We start from the raw sequence: 24,739 nt of genomic DNA on the forward strand, positions 1-24,739 counted from the left end.
ACCTGTAGTGGGATGAGTGCCATGTAGTACTGCGACTGACCTGTAGTAGAATGAGTGTCTTGTGGTACTGCGACTGACCTGTAGTAGGGTGAGTGTCTTGTGGTACTGCGACTGACCTGTAGTAGGATGAGTGTCGTGTGGTCCTGTGACTGACCTGTAGCAGGATGAGTGTCGTGTAGTACTGTGACTGAACGGTAGTAGGATGAGTGTCATGTGTTACTGTGACAGACCTGTAGTAGGATGAGTGTCATGTGGTACTGTGACTGACTGTCCAGTAGAAGGATGAGTGTCGTGTGGTACTGTGACTGACCTGTAGTAGGATGAGTGTCGTGTAGTACTGTGACTGACCTGTAGTAGGATGAGTGTCGTGTGGTACTGTGACTGACCTGTAGTAGGATGAGTGTCATGTGGTACTGTGACTGACCTGTAGTAGGATGAGTGTCTTGTGGTACTGTGACTGACCTGTAGTAGGATGAATGTCGTGTGGAACTGTGACTGACCTGTATTAGAATGAGTGTCGTGTGGTACTGTGACTGACCTGTAGTATGATGAGTGTCTTGTGGTACTGCGACTGACCTGTAGTAGGATGAGTGTCGTGTGGTCCTGTGACTGACCTGTATTAGGATGAGTTTCGTGTGGTACTGTGACTGACCTGTAGTAGGATGAGTGTCGTGTAGTACTGTGACTGACCTGTAGTAGGATGAGTGTCGTGTGGTACTGTGACTGACCTGTAGTAGGATGAGTGTCGTGTGTAACTGTGACTGACCTGTAGTAGGATGAGTGTCGTGTGGTACTGTGACTGACCTGTAGTAGGATGAGTGTCGTGTGTAACTGTGACTGACCTGTAGTAGGATGAGTGTCGTGTAGTACTGTGACTGACCTGTAGCAGGATGAGTGTCGTGCTGTACTGCGACTGACCTGTCGTAGGATGAGTGTCGTGTGGTACTGTGACTGACCTGTAGTAGGAGGAGTGTCGTGTAGTACTGTGACAGACCTGTAGTAGGATGAGTGTCTTGTCGTACTGCGACTGACCTGTAGTAGGATGAGTGTCTTGTGGTACTGCGACTGACCTGTAGTAGGATGAGTGTCGTGTGGTACTGTGACTGACCTGTAGTAGGATGAGTGTCGTGTAGTACTGTGACTGACCTGTAGTAGGATGAGTGTGGTGTGGTACTGCGACTGACATGTAGTAGGATGAGTGTCTTGTCGTACTGCGACTGACCTGTAGTAGGATGAGTGTCTTGTGGTACTGCGACTGACCTGTAGTAGGATGAGTGTCTTGTGGTACTGTGACTGACTGTCCATTAGTAGGATGAGTGCCGTGTGGTACTGTGACTGACCTGTAGTAGGATGAGTGTCGTGTGGTACTGTGACTGACCTGTAGTATGATGAGTGTCTTGTGGTACTGTGACTGACCTGTAGTAGGATGAATGTCGTGTGGAACTGTGACTGACCTGTATTAGGATGAGTTTCGTGTGGTACTGTGACTGACCTGTAGTATGATGAGTGTCTTGTGGTACTGCGACTGACCTGTAGTAGGATGAGTGTCGTGTGGTCCTGTGACTGACCTGTATTAGGATGAGTTTCGTGTGGTACTGTGACTGACCTGTAGTAGGATGAGTGTCGTGTAGTACTGTGACTGACCTGTAGTAGGATGAGTGTCGTGTGGTACTGTGACTGACCTGTAGTAGGATGAGTGTCGTGTGTAACTGTGACTGACCTGTAGTAGGATGAGTGTCGTGTAGTACTGTGACTGACCTGTAGCAGGATGAGTGTCGTGCTGTACTGCGACTGACCTGTCGTAGGATGAGTGTCGTGAGGTACTGTGACTGACCTGTAGAAGGACGAGAGTCGTGTGGTACTGTGACTGACATGAAGAAGGATGAGTGTCGTATGGTACTGTGACTGACCTGAGGTAGGATGAGTGTCATGTGGTACTGTGAATGACCTGTAGTAGGATGAGTGTCGTGTGGTACTGCAACTGACCTGTAGTAGAATGAGTGCCATGTGGTACTGTGGCTGACCTGTAGTAGGATGAGTGTCGTGTGGTTCTGTGACTGACCTGTAGAAGGATGAGTGTCGTGTGGTACTGTGACTGACCTGTAGTAGGAGGAATGTCTTGTGGGTGCATCAGGCCTCTCTTGGTCCAGCTCTCTGTATACCACCTCAGGCAGTTTGACCACCGGGCCACAGGAAGCACTTTGGTGGTGCGATGATACCTCCTTCTTCTTCTCTTTACTCTTGTGCTTCCCAGACTTAGATGTGGCCTTCCCTGCGTTAGCAGCAGGGGTGTCATGCCTGTCCTTGCCGTTGCCACCTGCCTCACTCCCTCCTCCCCCGCTTTCTCCCCCATTACACGCCCCTCCCCCACATCCCCCTCCACCTGAGGATGGAGGGTCTTCGGCCCCGCTGTCGTCCTCCGACACCACGTCAATGTTCTCAAAGATGCTGATGCGGTGGATGCGTCCATGGATCTCCAGCTCCACCATGCGCTGGGCCTGGGCATAGGTCATTGTCTCCCTGCCTGGGGAGTGGGAGCGCTCAGACCGGTTAGGACTCCCCGGGGTGTACGCTCCCTGCCCGTCTAGCCCCAGCCCACCTCCCTTTCCCACCCCTCCCTCTCCGTCCCCAACCAGGGACACTCGAGGGGGGCGCCCCTTCCTCTTCTTCTGGGGCATGGCCTGCGCAGGCGTTGGGTTGTCATGGTCGTAGTGGTAGAGGTGGTACTCGATGCCGCTGTAGCTCTTGTAGACCTTGCGACAGGTCTTCACGGGGCACTCGTAAGGGGGCTTGGTGGCCCGGAGGTTGTGGCAGAAAGTCTTCACATCAAAGTCCAGCCCCATTGTGCAGATGGCCACTGCTGGGACAGGAGCTGTTCAAGCTTACATCTGAGACACACAGAGACAGATAGACAGAGGGAGAGAGGAGGGGAGATGATGCACCCTGATGTAAATTTTCCACCTATTTCTTTTTGCCATCTCTGACTCCAACATTATTGAAACACAGACATGCCAGTGGGTAGTAATTATGTCCATAAAGTAATCAGTCTATGTTGGAAACAATACAGAATGTGTCCATTGCCTTCAGCCCTGTGAAATCCTAAAAGCTATGCCATGTTTTCTTGCAGATTTCAAGGAAACAAGGCCGTCAACAGCAGGCACGTGGCTGGAGAGCTGTCAACTTTACCATGGCACAGCTGCATCCATTTTTCTTGCTAGTTGTAATTATTGCAAATGACATTTTACTTGCAATATTGCTCATCATACCACTTACTTTTCAAATCAAACAGATTTCAATCTTAAACTGAAGACAAAAGAAAGGTAGTTAGACAGCTCGATTTGACAACCGTTTGGAATGTTGGATTACAGATAACAGATGCATTTCAAGGTTGATTCAAAACCAGAAGCTGTCTATCAATCAAAAAGCAAACTTCTAAAAACCTGGACATAGACTCCACTCTCACGGGAATAAAAATATTTACCTGAGGTTCCATATACAACTATGGCAAAGTAATCAACATAATCTTTTTTTGTTTGTTTAGCCCATGATTTGGATAGCGCAATCTCCTGACATGTTCCATTCACTTGCTCAAAGATCCAAGGTATGTGTAGCAGCTAGCTTGCAACTATTGTTGGGAGTTTTCAGCAAAATGATACTTTTGTATCTATAGAAGCCTGAGAAACATTGTAACCAATCGTATAGGTTACAACAACTCGAGGTGATGCATTGTAACAGACAGCTCCAGTTATGGGACACATTCAGCTTGCTACAATGTTTCCCTCCACAATGTTTAGACCTCACCCTGATCAGCCACTACAATATAACACTCTGTGGTCACCTGATCGCTACCTATTCATGTAACTAAATAAAAACCTACAGTTCTACATTCACTACTAGGGAAGGATAAATAGACAATCATTATGATAAGGTGGCACTCAGAATCCTGGGTCTTCGTATCTTGCTAAAGAATCTGAAACGATTCGAAAAGCAAATTGTAACAAAAATCAAAGCACAAATAATTACAATTTACAAAATTCATAAAATACCTTACGGATGTAAGCCTATTTATCTGTAGACACCACGAATACATAGCCAATCTAGCTCTGAATTAATAAACACTTACTACTCAGGGCTCCTGGAAGCTAGGGTGCTGCAAAATTTCTCACTCCAGCTCGGTAAATGGGACGATTGCAGATCGATGTATTAATCCTATAAAACCCAATATGATCATGAGAAATGTGGGGTAAATGGTTTAAAAACAGAACAATATCCTAGTTATTTCATTGTGATGGTATTAATTCAGGAACTCCAACGAACAAAAGCGGCAGCCACTGCTGTACGCCACAGGCGCGTGTGGGCACTTTCGTCAAATAGAGTATTTGTTCTTTGGTGCTTTTGTCGAAATAAGGGCCTAATTTCGATGTGTACCATTCTTTTGTGTTTGAGGAAGATGCAATTTTGAAACTCGATGGACGCCTAGTCAAGTGGCGTCACATTTTCACCATTAATTCGCTTCCTTTTTGTTGTTCTTTTTCTATGTGGCGAATCTAATGATCCGTTTCGCAACTTTTAATATACATCTGGATAAATGTGCACTTTAAAGAATGTCCAGAGACGAAAAACATGGGGATAAAACAGGCTGTATTACATTGTATTAACACGTCTAAGATCATGTTTTTTTTTTACATTTCGTATTTATTTGTGTCATTTGCGAATCTGCCAATATGGAAACGTGAATCATAAAAGGAGGGTTTGCGCCATAAATTTGAATATGAAAAATCATAGAGCAGTTCACACGTGCCTGATAGTTTTGAAATGTATTATTTGATCAGTCTAGCCTGGCAAAGGGACATTATTTATTAAATATCATAGTGCTACAGTCAAATAGGTACTGAACAAAAATATAAATGCAACATGCAACAATTTCAAAGAATTTACTGAGTCATTGAAGGAAATTAGTCAAATTAAATAAATGAATTCGGCTCTAATCTATGTATTTAACATGACTGGGCAGGGGCACAGCCATGGGTGGGGCGGGAGGGTATAGGCCCACCCACTTAGGAGCCAGGTCCACCCACTGGGAAGCCAGGCCCAGCAAATCAGAATGAGTTTTTCACAACAAAAGGGCGTTATCACAACCAGAAATACTCAGCAGCTTTTTGTTCAGTATACATTTTCATTTTCATTGTTAGGTTAGATTACTCATTGGACGGAACTAGAAGCACACGCATTTCGCTACACTCACATTAACATCTGCTAACCATGTGTATGTGACAAATAAAATGTGATTTTGATTTGGTCACTATAGGCTATGTCTTTTGGAAAATATGTTTATTATAGGCTCCCGAGTGGCGCAGCAGTCCAAGGCACTGCATCTCAGTGCTAGAGGTGTCACTACAGACCCTGGTTTGATTCCAGGCTGTATCATAACCAGCCGTGTTTGGGAGTCCCATAGGGCGGTGCACAATTGGCCCAGTGTTGTCTGGGTTTGCCTGTCATTGTAAATTTAGTCCTTAACTGACTTGCCTAATTAAATAAAAATATGGCCAATCATATATACATTATGGTAATTTGACACTTATAAAATAGTAATGTTGTAATGTAGGCCAAATGTAATAACTGTAATTTTATCATGGCGCTTAAAACCATAATAAGTCAGGCTGTCAAAAAGTGGAGGTGGGCTGAATTTTCACTGGAGGACAATTTAAAAATCAGACTTTTCTGGAGGAAAGATATTTAGGAATTGAAATATTTAACGTCAGGAACCGTTTCCACGATGCAGAGAGAAAGGGTTGTGTCAGTTGGACAAACCTGGGGAAAAAAGCAATGTCCATAATATAGTGCACTTTCCCCAATAAAGTGTTAATGGAGGTTAAGAAGGGAACCCAATAATTGATCACATCTGTACAGAAATATGGGTTAATTCTTTACAAAAAAATAGCATGAGAGATATTAAATAGATCTAGATTATTGAGGAACAAAGGAGAGACATCAACATCAAGCACAAAATAATGTTTATTTCTCTTTAAACATGTACAGTCTGTGATGAGTGCGCTGACTGGGTTGGTAAGGTAATCTAGTGATACATAGCAGGCAGAAGCAATCCGACACAGAGTTTTAGTGCAAGCCTTCCACAATTACAGGCATATTCAATGAGGCAATGTTACTCAGAACTGATAGAAATGCAATGATCAGAACAGGCATTATTCTCTATTCCTCAGAGAACCACATCTGCTCTATACGATCAGTTTCTATGGATCTGAATGTTGTCTCCCAGTGAATATTCGAACAGAGTTATTTCCAAATCTGCTCACTAAGTGTAACAGACAGGGAGGTGTAGCAGTAATGTCAGATACAACGAGTAACAGAGAACAGAAATCTCTTACTACTGCAAGTATTTCACAAAAGCAGACAACTCTGCATTATATCCTATAAAAAGTCCAATTCAAACCGAATTGATGGAATAATATCCCCTGACGTGAAATCCCAAAACAGTTAAACAAAATATATTAATGACAGGAAAACTGTACAATTCACAGCTTGGCAGGACTGGGGTGCTGCAACCTTTCACTGGTGTGGTGGTGGCTGTGACATTTCTAAATGGCTGTATAGTAATGATAATCACGGCTGTATGGAAAATAACAGACATGCTCTTCAGTGGTCAGGAGGATAAGGGGCGGGAAGGTTAACCTCATTATGTATAGGTGTGTTGGAACTGATATTATGGGCTATAGTTAGAGCACTCGGCATGTTGTGCAAATCAAGTATCCATCTGGAGTTTACATGCTTCATTCTGAACAGAGAAATCAAACACTCAAAACAATACAGAAAAGCAAGGCTATCATCAATAACCACCTGGGAAATGATACATAATTTATTCATTTCAACAAGGCAATATAATAACACTGCTTGACATGAACATAATCTCATTGAGAAAACAACTCACCCTCTGACAAAGTTTTTATTACTGGAGGGACTCCACTGTATCATCATGTGTGCAGATAAAACACACATCAACTCCCCTTTCATACTTACAGTGGATCCACCTCAGACACACTAGCAGCATCAAAATCAAGCTTAAGAAACATAAAACAATGGCAATAATTTAGACAAGTAAATAATAACTGGTGATTGCACTAAAGAAGTCCCATAATGTGCCTAATAAAAGGAGAACCATGTTCTTGCCCCAACAGAAAATATTTAGCAGTTGTAACTGCTGTTATCGTTTTCAATGTGATTTGTAACTTAGGTTCAACTAAACGGCAACAAAAGAAACTAGCTCCTGTTGCAGGTTCCTGGGTAAGGCTTGTGGGAAGGCCGCTACGAAAGCTAGGTGGATAGGTGAAATTGCACTAAGTCTTGCTTGGCAAACCTGCCTCTGCTACATTCTGAGCTGGACACTACGGGTTCCCCTCATTCTATAAATATAGAATGAAAATTAAATTAGTCCACCCACTGGGGAACGCTAATTCTAAGAATTCTAACTATGCCTAGGACACTACCCACTGCCCAATGAGTGATTCATGGTTCTAAATGTCACAGGGGTGGGGAGTAAACAAAGATTAAAAACATGATTTTATTACTTGAATAAAAGAATATACTGTGTTAATAGTGCAGTGCTACAAGGGCATTCAATTGTAAACCAAGAAGAAAAAAAAACAAGACACAAAGCCACCGCGAAATAAAATCTCTTGGTTGCGGAAAGAAAATGCGGACAGAAAAATCAATGTTCAAGGCACTACACTCCAGAGAACTCCAGAAAATACAGGTCTCCTGCCCCATCATCTTAAACCATTGAATTTTGATTTCTAATGTAGTGTTTTAAGGTTGACAAAACATTAGTAAACGATAAAAATCAATCTGAAAACATGACTACTTATCGTTTATGATGGATTTGGTGAAAACATCACATTTGTGACCGCTGATATTCTAAAGTATGGCTGTGAGTTTAGACAAGACCAAAGCTAAAAGCAGTAGGTACTCAGACACACACAGAACATTTATACTGTACACACGTATACATACACACAGGAAAACTCCCGGTGCTGTATAAAGTATATTGACACGCACACTGGATATTTACAAGCTCACAGGCTATTTACACGTGTGTTGCTCTTTAATAAAGCATCAAACCACAATCTGAGAAGAGTGGAGCAGGATTATCCTGCATATAGAAACACTGGAGGGGGTGAGTAGTACAGTCAAGTAGGGACCAGATGCTCCAACACATAAGAGTCGTTCCATGTCATTTCAGCAAGCCATGACACCCATCATCCCAGATTGTTCTGAAATACTTTCTACAGTTAGAAACCGATAAGATTAGTATACCCGCAACACTATTTTGTTAATAAAAAATGATCTCTGAGAAATTAAGGAAATTGATTGCACTCAAATTAGCCCTTTAAAATTGATAGGATTCACGTAATATTCAATACATATAGTACCCAACATCCGATTTGGACCAAACTTCTATCTATCATTGAGTAAGACATGAGGAATCCAATAACATGGTCACCCACAGACCCCCCACACCAATCTCACCCCAACAACAAGTATACAGTATCAGTTCTCTATGAATGACAAGTAGTATGGAGCTGCGGCTTGGATTATTGCTTCTTCATCCCATGTAATGTATTCCTTGTGAATCTGTTCAGAGAAATTAGCCATTGAAGTAGCTTGTATTACTTACCACAAAATGTGAAAGTACCAGCATTTTCCCACTAGATGCCGCTGTTCCTGCTACTGCCATACCCTTTATTAATTTTGCTGGTTTCTCGTGTTTATTAAATGGATCACAACATTTTCTTTTGCAACTTTGGGTAGAACAAAAACAGCTCATGATGAAAATAGATTGTGTGGTCATGCTTCAAGCCAGTCCTCCATGAAAGCAATTCAGTTTGTCCTTCTCTTAGAAACCTAATGCTTCAACCTATAACTCTTCTTGAATAGTCCAACAAATGGCAGCCCCCTGAGAGGCCTGTCCTTATGGTGCAATATGAAGACCTTTCCTACAAGCCCAAAACTTGAGAAATTGGCTGGTGATGCAAATGTGACAATCCCAATAAAATAAAATATTAAACCATTGCACTTATGTTAAAAAAATTCAACTTTTAGAAAACATCTCTATGTAGTGTGATAAGTGACATTTACAATTACAAAACACTATGTTTAGGACTTTCACCATTAAAGACCATTCGAGACCATGACATTGAAACCATTAGAACTGCTGTAGCCTAATGGTTTGCTTGTTCAACAGGAATGACCTAATCTTAAACGTTTTTTTAACAGAATAAACCACACACAGAGGGGCTGTTTCCTGGACACAGATTAAGAGAAGGACTAACAATTACTGTAATGGAGGACTTTGCTTGAATTGTGAGGATTTCCATACAATTTATTTTCATCATGAGCAAAAGCTATTGGTTTTCTACAAAAAGTTAAAGAAAATGTTGTGATCCATTTAATAAAAGACAAGAGACCAGCAAAATTGATTAAAGGGTGTGGCAGTAGCAGAAACAGTGGCATCTAGTGGGAAAAACAGAGTACTTTCACACTAAATCGATGGTAAATGGGGCGGCAGGTAACCTAGTGGTTATAGCGTTGGGCCAGTAACCGAAAGGATCCCCGAGCTGACAAGGTAAAAATCTGTCGGTCTGAACAAGGCAGTTAACCCACTGTTCCCCAGTAGGCCGTCAATGTAAATAAGATTTTGTTCTTAACTGACTTGCCTCGTTAAGTAAAGGTTAAATGTAAAAAAAAAAAAGCAATATAAAATTCAAACAATGCAAGAGGCTTCAAAAAGGCTAATTTCTGTGAAAAGGGGAAAAAGCTGTCACCAGATTCACATGGGCCCGTGGGTGGCTTTTGATCATTTTATTGTATACCATGTCTTACTAATTGTCATGAAGAATTATGGTCCAAATCAGATGTTAGGTACTATTTTTATTGAAGATTATATGAATCATATACGTTTAAAATGGCACATTTTTGTGCAATTAGCTTAATTTCTCAGGGATCAAATTATATCTCAAAAAACATTTTCAGGAATGCTAATATCAGGTTTCTAACTACAGAAAATATTTCAGCACAATCAGATGGTGGGTGTCAAAATCATCTTTCTTGTGCTTTGAGGTGGAATGACCCATAAGCCATTTGTTGGAGCATTTAATTGTGTGGGCCCTACTTTACTCTATTTTTCAGCCCATCACTCTATTAAAAGTTTTTAAGAGTTTGATTTCGTTACAATTGTAACCCTGGAGTGAGAACCAGGGGGGACAGAGTGGAGTTAGGATAGCAACACAGGATTAGTTAAAATGTGTTAGTCAGGCAGTTCTGATGTGAGTGTGCTGGGATAGAGGGGAACATCTGGGGGCAGTCTGTTGAGCATCAGGGGCGATGGGGTAAGATAGGGGTTTAGTGGGTGCAGAGGGGTGCTAGTTGTCACTTTAGGTAGTCCTGGTGTTGGGGACGTTCTCAGGGCTGTGCAGGGTCAGGGGGTAGGCCTGCACCCCTGGGTTGGCCATGGTGGGGTAGGTAATCCCTCCCGCTGCCCCCATCATCCCCACAGGGCTGGGCATACCAGACCACTGCTGGGGGTATAGGGGGCTGGGCACCACCCCTCCGTAGGGGCCTGCTGGTACCATGTACCCGGGCTGGAGCATGGCAGAGGGGTTGGAGCTCAGGGCAGTGGGCATGGCTGGGCCTAAAGCAGCTGTCAGCGGGCACGACAAAGGCAGCTGGAACTTATTTGGAGGGATGGGACATCTCACCTGGAAGAACCAGAGGGGATGTTTAACATTACACGGACTTCTGTCAACTGATTTTCACATGATCAGGTAAAGAGAGCGAGAAGGGATGCAACTCCCAAAAGTGTTTCAGACTGGTGATAGTCTTTAGACTTTTGATGTGTTTCTCTGTGCCAGTTACCTCCTGCGTGGCTCCTCCCAGGGGCGCGGCTAGACCCTCCAGGTCCTGCATGCGTCTTTGCTGTTTTATCTGGTTCAGAGAGGGCCGCGGCTGTGTGGCCGCCAGCGTCTCCTTCGTCCAATCATCTACCAGCTTGTGCAGGTCGTCCGTGAAAGTACCTGGTTTCTTGTTGTTGCTGTTGTTTGTCTGGGCCTGAGCTAGCACCGTCATTGGTTGAGGAGATGGCAAAGGATTGGGGACAGCTGCTGGCTGTTGCTGATTGGATGCCGTCTGAGTCGCACTGGCGCCGTGAGAAGACCCTAGAACACAGAAAGATTTGTAAACTCTGCCCAGTTAGACCCTTCCGATGGAATCGATTGGCTGTGGTTAGGCCTTTCACAGTTATCTATGGCACTTCAACCACCATCAGCCTCTATAGAGACTGCATATTTATTCAAATATAAAACAGGTCAACTAAAAGTGGACCTTAAAATGTCACTTTGAGTGGTAATTGTTTTGTGGAGAAAGATCAGCTGACAAAAATGTGTATTTGACATGTGATCTCATTCAACTGGTCAGCAAATGTGTAGGTTCTCAAACCTAGCAGCCAAAGGATTACAGCATGGTTGAATCACAACAACCCACCCAACCAACCCCCTTCCACCACCACAGTAAGACAAACAGAAACCATTAATGCTAATACAAACAACCACATGTCACATTATTCAGCACTCAGACATTTAGGACAAACACCGCCATGCACTAACAAAAAAACAGAATAAAATAAATTCATGAAGGTGACACTCCTCGTGCAACAAAGCCCAAACACCTTTCCAACAACACCTGGCATGTTTTTTTCAGACTGCCAAACTCAACACGTGAATATTAACCAAGGCTGCTCATGCCAAAAGAGAGAAAAAGAGAGCGAAGTAGACAGAGAAAGAAGAAAGTAAATGAGATAGTTACTACTACTGCGCTCTTTGCCTAGACATAGTCGTTTCAGTGTGGACCCTATAAGACGGTAAAACAGCACAGAGACAGAAACAGTTAGGCCGGGACACACTGCAGGTCTGTGGACAAGCTGCTGAAAAGCCACACACAGCTATCAAATCAGTTAGGGAGAGAGACAAGAGGAAAAAAGGAGAGGAGGAGGAGAAGGGGGTATAAAATCAGTGAGAAGTCATGGGAGTGGGGGAAAGACTCTTTTAAATTGTGCTGTCACTCCAAAAGAAAAGAAAATGTATGAGGCCTAGAAAACAAAGAGAAGCCTAGGCCCTGGGTATGCTGGCGCACAGTCCAGTACAGGGGGTTTGGTGAAGACCACAGAAAGGTGGGGCATGTCAACACTGTCATAGGTCACTCAGACCTTCCTATTATATGGTCCTAGTAACCCTGTCATGTCCTATTTTCATGTCTAGAACGTTCCTTTAAAAACGTACTTGGAATAAGTCATTGTTTCAGTAATACTGTCAATATTTCAGGCTCCTTTTACTTCAGTTTGTACATGGTATGTTAAACGTTACAATGGATGGCAATGTTGAAAGTAAAACTATACTGTTTGCATATAATCATTTTAAATGAGTAGACACACAAATTAGTGAATGATCCATGCTGTAAGTAGTAGAGTAACGAGATCCCTGAAGCTCATTTCTAAACATAGAACAGTTCAACTACCAGTAAGTACAAGAATACCTGTGAAACATAATAAAGGAACCCCAAAAATCTGAACCAAAGAGCACAGAGATACTATAGCCTGAGCACATCAGAGTCAGCGCATATCAAGACATGCAGGAGAAGGAGTAGACAGAAGTAGATCGTATTGATGATACGGCCTTTTTGCAGGAGCCAGTCTCCAACAGTGCCCTGCCCCCCCGCCTGTCTGCACCATGCACGTCATCCCAGTCCAAACATGAGAGACTGAGAAAGAGGCACCTCCTCTACCACAGCAAGCCTCTATGGAACCTGGCGGGGCTATCAGGGGAGAGCTGGCTTTAGTCTTGGTATACAGAGGGGTTGTAGACTTGAGCTGAAGCGCCTCACAATTAAGGAAGTGAGTAAATTAAAACACACATAGGATACAAAAGCTTTGGCGGACAAACACACTCTCTCAGGTTTCGGGTCTAGCATAGCCAATCTTTGGAGAAGATGAGCTTTATGACATACACTATGCTTTTGGAGTCTGTTTAAAGCCAGAAGCAGTGCACAAAGCGTTTGCATGGAGGGATGTCTAAACCCAGAACAACTTAGGGCTGAGGGGGAGAAAGCTACGAGGACATACAAAATAGCTGACATATGCTTGTGTTGGGGGACACGGAGGGGGAGGGGAGGGGAGGATCCACTATCTAAAACACAAAAAAAACAGTCTGGTCGATAGAAGTGAAATAAAGAGAAGAGAGGGATGAGATGAGTGAGAAAAGTAGAAAATAACAAATACAAACAGATGGACAGAGACACAGGTCCACTGAGGAATCTAGCACGTGGTTTGCTACTAGATTTATAGGTCACTCTCTCTGACGTTTGGTGGTATACCGTCCAGCCTGTAAAAATTAATATAAGAGGGAAGAAGAGAAGAAACAAAGAGAGAAATACTTCTGTAAAAGTGCACAGAGACTTGGGATGAGAACCCCCCCACCATTAACAGCCGCAGCACCAGTATAGGGTACAGTCACATGGGCTAAACCAGGAGACAGCCCTCACATTCACTAAATGGACAAGTTATCACTATGCACTGGTCTAAGATCAGGTTACTATTCATCCTGACCTTCACCATGAGGACTGTTAAACTGATCTGAGACCAGTGCTTGAAGACAGCTTCCATTGACACCTCAGAAGTCATGCAGTATCGTGGCGGTATTTTCGAAGAAAAATGTGTGATGAGGGGCACACCCTTTTATACGTTTGCCTAAAAACATTAGCTTTCGATAGACTGACAATCATGACTTTTTTTTCAATGTGGCAGTTTCCACATCCCCTAATGAGACTAATGAGACCTCCGGTTTAAACACAACTTTGAATATTAGAGAGTTTAGAATTCTACAGCAGATTAAGCTGAGTTGTTGGTTGTTCCTCAAATGGGTGTTTGAGTAAGTGACACGTGTTTGGGTGTATTTGCATTTGGTATATTGCGTGAATCCTATGTGTGTGTTTGAAGCTTACTAAGCACCAAATGTGTGTGGTACTCCTCACTGTGGACGTGTACTGTGTGTACTTGTCCTGCATGCATGTGCGTGCAGGTACCTTGCCCTGGGCCTACGTGTGTGGCCATGCCTCCACCGTAGATGTTGTCAGAAGAGAACGAGCCCTTGAGAGAGCAGGGCTGCTGGGTCTGGACAGATTCTGGGGCCTTGCCGGGCCGAGTGCCACTGGTACTGCTGCTGCCACTGGAGCGGGCCGAGCCGTCAGACACAATGGAGCTCTTAGCTGGAGAGCCAGACGAGCTCGGTGCGTTCTCACCTTCAGAGAGAAATACTGGATAAGCCAGAAGCAGCTTTAGAGTGAATTGGTGATTCATTTCTTGATATTACCACATTTCCAATCCTCCCAATCTTCCTCTCTCAGTTCCCCTTTCTCAGGACAGCTCACAAACCCCTTTCTCTCTTCCATTCCCTCCCTCTCTCACAGAGACATGTCACTCTTTTCCTCCTCACCCCACCTTTCACTCTATCCACCACACACCCCTCTACCCTCTTCTCACCACTCTGACACATTTCCCCTCACCGGTGGTGGTATTCAGGTTGTTTTTCAGCTGCTGCACCATGGGGTTGAGCAGCTTGCCTGCCTTCAGCTTGTGTTTGCTGACCTTGCGTCTGCGGCCACTAGGGGGAGCAGCGTGCAACAGGCCTACACCAGGCGGCAGGGCTTTCCCCAGCTCTTTATACAGACGCTCTATCTCACTCCTCTGGAACGCCTGCAGCTCAGAGATCTCCTTCATGTGTCTGAGGAGAAAAAAGAGAGATTGAGAAAGGGAAAATCTGCATACTACAATGTATTCCATTTCTCTCTTTAACAGGGACAGGAACTGTCATTTATATTGTCTCGTACAATTTTAAAAGTTCACTAACTAGCAGTGTTTAATGGGATACACACCTATCCAGGGCTATGAAGGTTACAATGGTTAATAGTTTGCTATATATCAATGGGTTGACTTAGACCCTTTGTGTGTGTACGACTATGAATGCATATGTGTGTACATACTTCTCCCTCAGCCTCTGCAGCTCCTTCCTCATGTCCGCATCCTCAAACTCAGAGTCGTTGTCACTGCTGACGTATGATACATGGCCGGGTCCAGGCGGCAGGACGGTGTGGCCATTCGCTACCACGGATTGCCGGCTCGGCGAATCAGAACTCTGCACACTGCTGCGGCCAGTGCGGCGCAGGAAGGCCACCGCCCTCTTCATGAGGTCACTTCCGCTGTGTTCCGGGAGGGCATGAGCCGGAGGCTTGTGGTGGGCAAGGGGAGGGGCTAAACTGCTGGTGTCCTCCTCCCCCGAGTCAGAGTCGAAGTGAAAGGAGTGGTTGGTGGCAGCGTCAGCAGTGTGGGCACGTGGGAGCAGGCTGGGGGTGGCGTTGGGGCTAGAGGCGGTGGTGTCCTGGTACAAGTCTGGGGGGGCTGAGTAGCGGTTACTACAGGGGGGTTTGGGGGCGTTTTCCGCACCCTCTTCAGCGGTCATCACTGAGAACCTACCCACGACCATACACCCCTGGTCTCGTGGGCTGCCCCCCTCGTCTGCGGCGCGAGAGCCCCCCGAACCACTAGAGGGAGCCGGGGAACTGCGACTTCTGCCCTTCTCTAAACGACGGATGACGTCCAGAGGAGTGGGGATGATCTGGAGGACATAGTGATCAAATAGAATCTGAATAAACTATATTAAAAAAAACAACTAGGGAGTAAATTGAGAATTATTCAGTTAACTGATTTAATAGATCTAAATCTTGAGGACAAACAGTTACATAAAACGTGTTCACTTTAATCAAAGTCAAATGTAGTTTATTGAAGAGAGTTCGTATTCAGAATGTTTGTATTTGTTTAAGTGAGAGGGATTAAAGTAAATTGTTACCTGAAAGCGGCTCTTGGAGACATAGGAACTGCCCACAAAGTCTCTCCTGTTCAACAATCCTTAACAAAATACAATTCAAGGTCAACTTTTAAAAAGTAGGAATCACTTTGGGGGTTTATCCTAAATAGTACAAATGAATACTACACAATACATAATATAGCATATAAAATTGTGTTTGTGATGTAATTTACCTGCAGAGTCACTCAATGTACCCAAACTATCAGTACGCTCAGGAATCTGAGGCTGAAAATGAGAAATAAATATTGAATGAAAAAAAACTTGTGAATCAGTCTAGCCATTATCCTTCTATGACGCCTGCTTTGTCTAAACATATCAGCACCCACCCACACACACACACCACTCAACCCACATCAGAGATCAAACTGCCAGGGGTGCAGAGTATAATGGACTATCTGGCTAGCAGCCCTGAGCTGTACTTCCTCTGCTAAATGCAGTATCAGTCACACTAAAGGCCAGTGATTACATTCGATGGCTGAATCAATATTACACCAAGGATTCATACAAACACACACCCCTCCATCAGATAAAACGCTGCTGCTGCCCCAATCCGAATATCTGGCGGACACAGACACACAGTGCATCTTTACCAGCACCTCTCCCTTCCTGGAGAGCCCCCCCCCAGAGGTGGTCTGGCAGTCAGAGACAGGGGGAGAGCTGATCCCCTCTGTGTTGGAGCCCTGGAGGTCGGAGGCGGTGCTGGAGGGAGCAGATTGGGCATACTCCTGGTACAGCAGGTTCCTCAGCTTCTCATCCAGAGTCTTGATGGTACGGTCCACAAACTCCACCCTGGGCGGGCCCTCTCCATCAGACTCCCCCAGGCCGCAACCACCTCCACTCCCAGACCCCCCAGGTCCATCCTGCTGCTGGGACGCCTGGTGGGCAGGACTCTGGGGCTGTGATGGTGTTCTGGCTCCACATCCTCCACCCACCATGCTTGGCATGGCATAGGGCTGCTGCAGGACCACTGGCTGGTGGGAGTCCAGGGGAGGGTCTCCTGACAGGCTGGCCTCCTGATTGGGTAGACATGAGGAAGTGCCACTCACCCCTTTATGTCCCGCCCCATTCACATCCAGGGACACAGGTGGGACGATGGGGCAGCATGGGATGTCTGTTACCATGGAGATGCAGGGTTTGCTGCCTGAAAGAGAGTCGTGGCGGTCCATGGCAGCAGTCGTAGCACTGGTGCTGGAGGGTTTGGTTCCAGAGGCCTGGGGCTGCTGAACTCTGGCCTTGCCTACGTTGGTGTCCTGAGACTGGACAGAGCTTTGAGGTGCAGAGGGGCCTGGAGTAGGGGGTGTGGTGGTCAGGGCAAGAACAGGAGTTGGGGCAGACACTGGCGGAGTAGTACTGCAACTGGACCTAGACAATGATGTGACAGGAGCCTCTGTAGGGGAGAGAGGTGAGAAGAGAGTTAAAGACTGGAGTCAAGGAGATATATGTCCTGTTGGTGTGTTGCATCATCACTTGTCTTCCCCAATCAGAGCTCTGTCAGTTGGAGTGCAAAGCCTACCTTTCACCACAGCCACTGCAGTGCTTGCATTACATAACTGACCCTTACGCACACATACAACACACACATTAGCTCAGACACACACAGACACTAATACACAGCTTTATTCACCCACTCTGCTGTGTGCGTGTGTGTACGTACGTTTGATTGTGTGTACGTGTGTGTATGGATGGGTGTGTGTGTGCACCCTTGGTTGTAGAGGTGTCTGATAGAGTCCTCTCTCTGTCTGGCGTGGGCGTCTCGGCCACGGGGCAGATGATGAACCAGCGCTTCCCAGTGTGGAGGACTGCCAAGGACACAGACAAAGAAACACGCTCATAGATACAGATCTAGTAGCAACAGTAAGATAGCTCTATAGAGAAAGACAGACATGCACTCAAATGCAGATGATCTACAGATAGTTTATATGAATTTGTGAGCATGGGGGATAGAGAGATTGATTGGGGGAGATGCAAAGATAGGACTGAGGGACGATAGGACAGAGATGTAAAAGGAAAGAGTGATTGAGAGCTAGAGAGAGATATAACCCAGTCATCCTCTAATCCTCCTCTCCATCACTCCTGACCACAATAACCTCCCAGAGCATACAAATCTACTGAGGCAGGAAATGTGCTGTGTCTGAGGTTCACCAGAGTCACAGAGAGGCTGTAATGTACTATGTAATGTATCTGTAGTGGGTTGGAGAGAAGATTGTATATTAGGGGTCCTGCAAGACCATTTGTTCCAACTTATCTGTTACATGCATCATTAAAACTAATTTGAAGACCATGATTAGTTAATATTCTGTATCGATGTTACAGCTGGGCTAGAGCAAAAGCCTTCACCTTCACACCAGGAGGTAGCGAAGCCCTACCGTTCTGCTGGTAGACAAGTTGTGGTGAATTAGGTGTAGCCGTCTTTGTACCCTAAAAAGGGAGAGAATTGTTGGAGACAATGAAGCTTGAAAGGGTTCTCTCAACAATGTCACTGTGTTGGCCCCGGCTGACAAATTAGGTTAGCCAAAAGTGTCCCATCAGCAACGACGTTTCTATCTTGGCAGTGGCTGTCCTGCTCACTAGAGGTCGACCGATTAATCGGAATGGCCGATTTCAAGTTTTCATAACAATCGGAAATCTGTATTTTTGGACACCGATTTGGCCGATAAAGAAAACTTTTTTTTTTTAAATATTTTTTTTACACCTTTATTTAATCTTTATTTAACTTGGCAAGTCAGTTAAGAACACATTCTTATTTTTAATGACGGCCTAGGAACAGTGGGTTAACTGGCTCATTCAGGGGCAGAACGACAGATTTTCACCTTGTCAGCTCGGGGGATATAATCTTGCAACCTTACAGTTAACTGGTCCAACGCTATAACCATCTGCCTCTCGTTGCACTCCACAAGGAGACTTTATTTTATTTATTTATCCGTTATTTTATTTATTTATCCGTTATTTTACCAGGTAAGTTGACTGAGAACACGTTCTCATTTGCAGCAACGACCTGGGGAATAGTTACAGGTGAGAGGAGGGGGATGAATGAGCCAATTGTAAACTGGGGATTATTAGGTGACCGTGATGGTTTGAGGGCCAGATTGGGAATTTAGCCAGGACACTGGGGTTAACACCCCTACTCTTACAATAAGTGCCATGGGATCTTTAATGACCTCAGAGTCAGGACACCCGTTTAACATCCCATCTGAAAGACGGCACCCTACACAGGGCAGTGTCCCCAATCACTGCCCTGGGACATTGGGATATTTTTTAGACCAGAGGAAAGAGGGCCTCCTACTGGCCCTCCAACACCACTTCCAGCAGCATCTGGTCTCCCATCCAGGAACTGACCAGGACCAACTCTGCCTAGCTTCAGAAGCAAGCCAGCAGTGGTATGCAGGGTGGTATGCTGCTGGCAGACTGCCTTTTACGCGAATGCAGTAAGCCAAGGTAAGTTGCTAGCTAGCATTAAACTTATCTTATAAAAAACAATCAATCAATCAATCATAATCACTAGTTAACTACACATGGTTGATGATATTACTAGTTTATCTAGCGTGTCCTGCTTTGCACATAATCTGACTGAGCATACAAGCATACAAGTATCTGACTGAGTGGTGGTAGGCAACAGCAGGCTTGTGCGTTTTGCCAGCAGCTCCTCGTTGTGCATCAAGCATTGCGCTGTTTATGACTTCAAGCCTGTCAACTCCTGAGATTAGGCTGGTGTAACCGATGTGAAATGGCTAGCTAGTTAGCGGGGTGCGCGCTAATAGCGTTTCAAACATCACTTGCTCTGAGACTTGGAGTGGTTGTTCCCCTTGCTCTGCATGGGTAACGCTGCTTCGAGGGTGGCTGTTGTCGTTGTGTTCCTGGTTGAAGCAAGGAGAGGGACAGAAGCTATGCTGTTACACTGGCAATACTAAAGTGCCTATAAAAACATCCAATAGTCAAAGGTTAATGAAATACAAATGGTATAGAGGGAAATAGTCCTATAATAACTACAACCTAAAACTTCTTACCTGGGAATATTGAAGACTCATGTTAAAAGGAACCACCAGCTTTCATTGGTTCCCATGTTCTGAGCAAGGAACTTAAACGTTAGCTTTCTTACATGGCACATATTATATTGCACTTTTACGTTCTTCTCCAACACTTTGTTTTTGCATTATTTAAACCAAATTGAACATGTTTAATTTATTTGAGGCTAAATTGATTTTATTGATGTATTATATTAAGTTAAAATAAGTGTTAATTCAGTATTGTTGTAATTGTCATTATTACAAAAAAAAAACCACGGCCGATTAATCGGTATCGGCTTTTTTTGGGTTCTCCAATAATCGGAACCGGTGTTGAAAAATCATAATCGGTCGACCTCTACTGCTCACTAAGTAATATTGAGTGTTGGACAATGCATCTGGGACTGGCCACCTGCACCTCTCCCCGATAACTCTGTTACTTCAAAATCCCTCCATCCCTCCTCACCTCTCCCCCCAGTATGACTGCTCCGTGGCTCTGCTGGGGACTGCCCACGTGGTCAGAAATCCTTTCCCCCTCCGTGTCCTCACTCAGCATGTCCTCAGCCTTGTCCACAATATCCTTTAACTGCTCTATAAACATATCCTTCTCCAGGAGCAGGATGAAGTCATTCTCCACCTAACAGACAAAAATAGACACCATCCATCAATGTCAAATCCCCTGAAAAATGTATAATAAACAGTCCCGTCGACTGTCCTTCGATAAAAATTGTGCTAGGCCTTGGCGCAGCGGTCTAAGGCACTACATCGCAGTGCTAGAGGCGTCACTACAGACCCTGGTTCATTCCCGAGCTGTATCACAACTGGCCGTGATCGGGAGTCCCATAGGGCTGCGTACAATTGGCCCAGCGGGTTAGGGAAGGGATTGTCTGGGGGGCTTTACTTGGCTCATCGCGTTCTAGCGACTCCTTGTGGCGGGCCAGGCGCCTGTAGGTTGACCTCGGTTGTCAGGTGAACGCTGGCTTCCGGGGTAAGCGGGCGGGTGTTAAGAAGCGCGGCTTGGCTGATCATGTGTCGGAGGACGCATGACTCGACCTTCGCCTCCCGAGCCTGTTGGGGAGATGCAGCAATGAGACAAGATGGAAATTGGGGAGAAAAAAGGGGGTAAAATATATAAGAAATCAAATTGGGCTAGGCCTATGTGATGGTGTTTGACACCTGCCTATCCAAAGCACGGCCATAGGCACCAGTTTTGGAGAAATATTTCAATTTTGGGGGAATGAAACAAAAAATGATTTGCAACAAAATGTGTAATCCACGTACGAAAAAAGCATATCGGTCCAAAATTAATAGGGCTGAGGTTTTTAGTGAGAGAGGGGAGTTTTCGCTGCAGTGCAGTGAACAGAGTTTCAGTGCCCTGGAACATCAAAGAGCATCTCCCTCACTTAGAGCTAGGCATAGAGAGCACACACACCGAATTTAAGAGGCAGGCGGATAAAGGGTAACAGAGGTTTTCTGGCGTGTTTGTTGCTAAGCGTGCATCTGTGTAGGTGTTTAGATATTCAAGATTTCCAAAGTTAGTGTGTGTGTGGGGGGGGACGGGGTCGTGGCCAAAATTTAGAGAATGACACAAATATAAATGTTCACACAGTCTGCTGCCTCAGTTTGTATGATGGCAATTTGCATATACTCGAGAATGTTATGAAGAGTGATCAGATAAATTGCAATGTCCCTATTTGCCATGCAAATGAACTGAATCCCCAAAAACATTTCAACTGCATTTCAGCCCTGCCACAAAAGGACCAGCTGACATCATGTCAGTGATTCTCTCATTAACACAGGTGTGAGTGTTGACGCGGACAAGGCTGGAGATCACTGTCATGCTGATTGAGGTCGAATAACAGACTGGAAGCTTCAAAAGGAGGGTGGTGCTTGGAATCATTGTTCTTCCTCTGTCAACCATGTTCACCTGCAAGGAAACACGTGCCGTCATCATTGCTTTGCACAAAAAGGGCTTCACAGATTGCACCTAAATCAACCATTTATCAGATCATCAAGAACTTCAAGGAGAGCGGTTAAATTGTTGTGAAGAAGGCTTCAGGGCGCACAAGAAAGTCCAGCAAGTGCCAGGACCGTCTCCTAAAGTTGATTCAGCTGCGGGATCGGGGCACCACTAGTACAGAGCTTGCTCAGGAATGGCAGCAGGCAGGTGTGAGTGCATCTGCACGCAGTGTGGCGAAGACTTTGAGGATGGCCTGGTGTCAAAAAGGGGAGCAAAGAAGCCACTTCTCTCCAGGAAAAACATCAGGGACAGACTGTTATTCTGCAGAAGGTACAAGGATTGGAATGCTGAAGACTGGGGTAAAGTCATTTTCTCTGATGAATCCCCTTTCCGATTGTTTGGGGCATCCGGAAAAAAGCTTGTCCGGAGAAGACAAGGTGAGCGCTACCATCAGTTCTGTGTCATGCCAACAGTAAAGCATCCTGAGACCATTCATGTGTGGGGTTACTTCTCAGCCAAGGCAGTGGGCTCACTCACAATTTTGCCTAAGAACAAAATGGAGCCGGAGGAGATGGCCGCTGTTTTACGGTCTCCTAACCAATTGTGCTATTATGTTTTTTTCCCGCGATATTTGTAAATGATTTTCTACATAATGTTTCTGCAACCGTATCTTACGGAAGAAAAGAGCTTCTAGATATAATGACAGCAATCACTCACCTCGGCTTAGACAAAGATTTTTTCAACAACAACAGCAGCAAGCAGGACACACGATATTCTCCAAACACCCCACAGGGCAGACATCCCAATTATTCGCAAAAGGAAGCGACGCAGAGGAAGAAGAGTTGGATGCCTCGTCCGGTCCCGCAGAAGGCAACCAGGAAAGCTGCAGTTACCGTCAATATTACTCGCCAACGTGCAATGATTGGACAATAAACTAGACGAGGTACGATCACGAATATCCTACCAACGGGACATCAAAAACTGTAATATCCTATGTTTCACGGAATCGTGTTTGAATGACGACATGGATATTCAGCTAGCGGGATACACGCTGCACCGGCAGGATAGAACAGCACACTCCGGTAAGAGCAGGGGGGGCGGTCTGTGCAGATTTGTAAACAACAGCTGGTGCATGAAATCTGAGCTAGATTTTGCCCGCCTGGAGTATAGAGAGTTCTCAGATATACTTGTTGTGGCTGTTTATTTACCACCACAGACAGATGCCGACACTAAGACCGCACTCAGCCAGCTGTATAAGGAAATAAGCAAACAGGAAACCACTCACCCAGAGGCGGCGCTCCTAGTGGCCGGAGTCTTTAATGCAGGGAAGCTTAAATCAGTTCAACCAAATCTCTATCAACATGTTAAATGTGCAACCAGAGGGAAATAAATTCTAGATCACCTGTACTCCACACACAGAGATGCGTACAGAGCTCTCCCTTGCCCTCCATTTGGTAAATCCGACCACAACTCTATCCTCCTGATTCCTGTTTACAAGCAAAAATTAAAGCAGGAAGCACCAGTGACTCAGTCTATCAAAAAATGGTCAGATGACGCAGATGCTAAACTACAGGACTGTTTTGCTAATCACAGACTGGAACATGTTCCGAGATTCTTCCGATGACATTGAGGAATACACCACATCAGTCACTGGCTTTATCAATAAGTGCATTGAGGACGTCGTCCTCACAGTGACAGTACATACCCCAACCAGAAGCCATGGATTACAGGCAACATTCGCACTGAGCTAAAGGGTAGAGCTGCCGCTTTCAAGATGCGGGACTCTAACCTGGAAGCTTACAAGAAATCCCGCTATGCCCTGCGATGAACCATCAAACAGGCAAAGCGTCAATACAGGGCTAAGATTGAATTATACCTCACCGGCTCCGACGCTCGTCAGATGTGGCAGGGCTTGCAAACTATTACAGACTACAAAGGGAAGCACAGCCGCGAGCTGCCCAATAACACGAGCCTACCAGACGAGCTAAATCACTTCTATGCTCGCTTTGAGGCAAGCAACACTGAGGCATGCATGAGAGCATCTGCTGTTCCGGACGACTGTGTGATCACGCTCTCCGTAGCCAACGTGAGTAAGTCCTTTAACCTTTTTGGGATAGGGGGCAGCATTTTCACTTTTGGATGAATTGAGTGCCCAGAGTGAACTGCCTCCTACTCTGTCCCAGATGCTAATATATGCATATTATTATTAGTATCGGATAGAAAACACTCTGACGTTTCTAAAACTGTTTGAATGATGTCTGTGAGTATAACAGATCTCATATGGCAGGCGAAAACCTGAGAAAAATCCAACCAGGAAGTGGGATATCTGAGGTTTCAGCCCCCATTGAAGATACAGGGTGATATTAGTTATGTTTCACTTCCCAAGGCTTCCACTAGATGTCAACAGTATTTAGAACCTGTTTTGAGGATTCTACTCTAAAAGGAGAGGCTCATAAGGGCTCTTTGAGTGAGTGGTCTGGCAGAGTGCCACAGCCTCGGTCTGGCGCGCTCATGTGAAAGGTTCCACTTAATTTGTACAGACAAAGGAATTGTCCGGTTGGAACATGAATGAAGTTTTATGTTAACATCATAAAGATTGATTCCATACCTAGGTTGGCATGTTTCTACAGGCTGTAACGGAACTTTTTGAACTTTTCGTCCGACGAAACCTGAAAACGTTTTTGGATTTGTTTACCAAACGCCCTAACAAAAGAAGATATTTGGACAAAACTGATGGACATTATTGAACAAATCAAAACATTTATGATGGAACTGGGATTCCTGGGAGTGCATTCTGA

At 44.9% G+C, this 24,739-nt stretch overlaps 2 protein-coding genes across 9 annotated transcripts in view; both read right to left on the minus strand.

Moving 5' to 3' along the window:
- Positions 1–3,797, minus strand: part of LOC112215743 (peregrin-like) — a 52,884-nt gene extending 49,087 nt beyond the window's left edge. Inside the window, 2 exon segments of the mRNA XM_042299215.1 lie at positions 2,101–2,888; positions 3,482–3,797. Of these exon segments, the coding sequence (XP_042155149.1) occupies positions 2,101–2,843 (743 nt within the window). The 5' untranslated portion in view covers positions 2,844–2,888; positions 3,482–3,797.
- A 2,200-nt stretch (positions 3,798–5,997) lies between these two features.
- Positions 5,998–24,739, minus strand: part of LOC112215744 (serine/threonine-protein kinase WNK2) — a 175,833-nt gene continuing 157,091 nt past the window's right edge. For 4 of the 8 annotated variants that reach the window (XM_024375092.2, XM_042299216.1, XM_024375091.2 and 1 more), the window contains 13 exons: positions 20,448–20,618; positions 18,347–18,398; positions 17,681–17,779; positions 16,496–17,367; positions 16,154–16,205; positions 15,963–16,021; positions 15,100–15,731; positions 14,623–14,840; positions 14,143–14,358; positions 13,344–13,442; positions 11,872–11,916; positions 10,927–11,225; positions 5,998–10,769 (listed from right to left, as the gene is read on the minus strand). In XM_024375092.2, the coding sequence (XP_024230860.1) occupies positions 10,446–10,769; positions 10,927–11,225; positions 11,872–11,916; positions 13,344–13,442; positions 14,143–14,358; positions 14,623–14,840; positions 15,100–15,731; positions 15,963–16,021; positions 16,154–16,205; positions 16,496–17,367; positions 17,681–17,779; positions 18,347–18,398; positions 20,448–20,618 (3,138 nt within the window). In that variant the 3' untranslated portion in view covers positions 5,998–10,445. The remainder of the gene's footprint in view (positions 10,770–10,926; positions 11,226–11,871; positions 11,917–13,343; positions 13,443–14,142; positions 14,359–14,622; positions 14,841–15,099; positions 15,732–15,962; positions 16,022–16,153; positions 16,206–16,495; positions 17,368–17,680; positions 17,780–18,346; positions 18,399–20,447; positions 20,619–24,739) is intronic. The other 4 variants (XM_024375088.2, XM_024375089.2, XM_024375087.2 and 1 more) reach the window with 4 other exon arrangements.

Source organism: Oncorhynchus tshawytscha, linkage group LG16, assembly GCF_018296145.1.
Source record: "Oncorhynchus tshawytscha isolate Ot180627B linkage group LG16, Otsh_v2.0, whole genome shotgun sequence".
In the NCBI taxonomy this organism is placed as follows: Eukaryota; Metazoa; Chordata; class Actinopteri; order Salmoniformes; family Salmonidae; genus Oncorhynchus; species Oncorhynchus tshawytscha.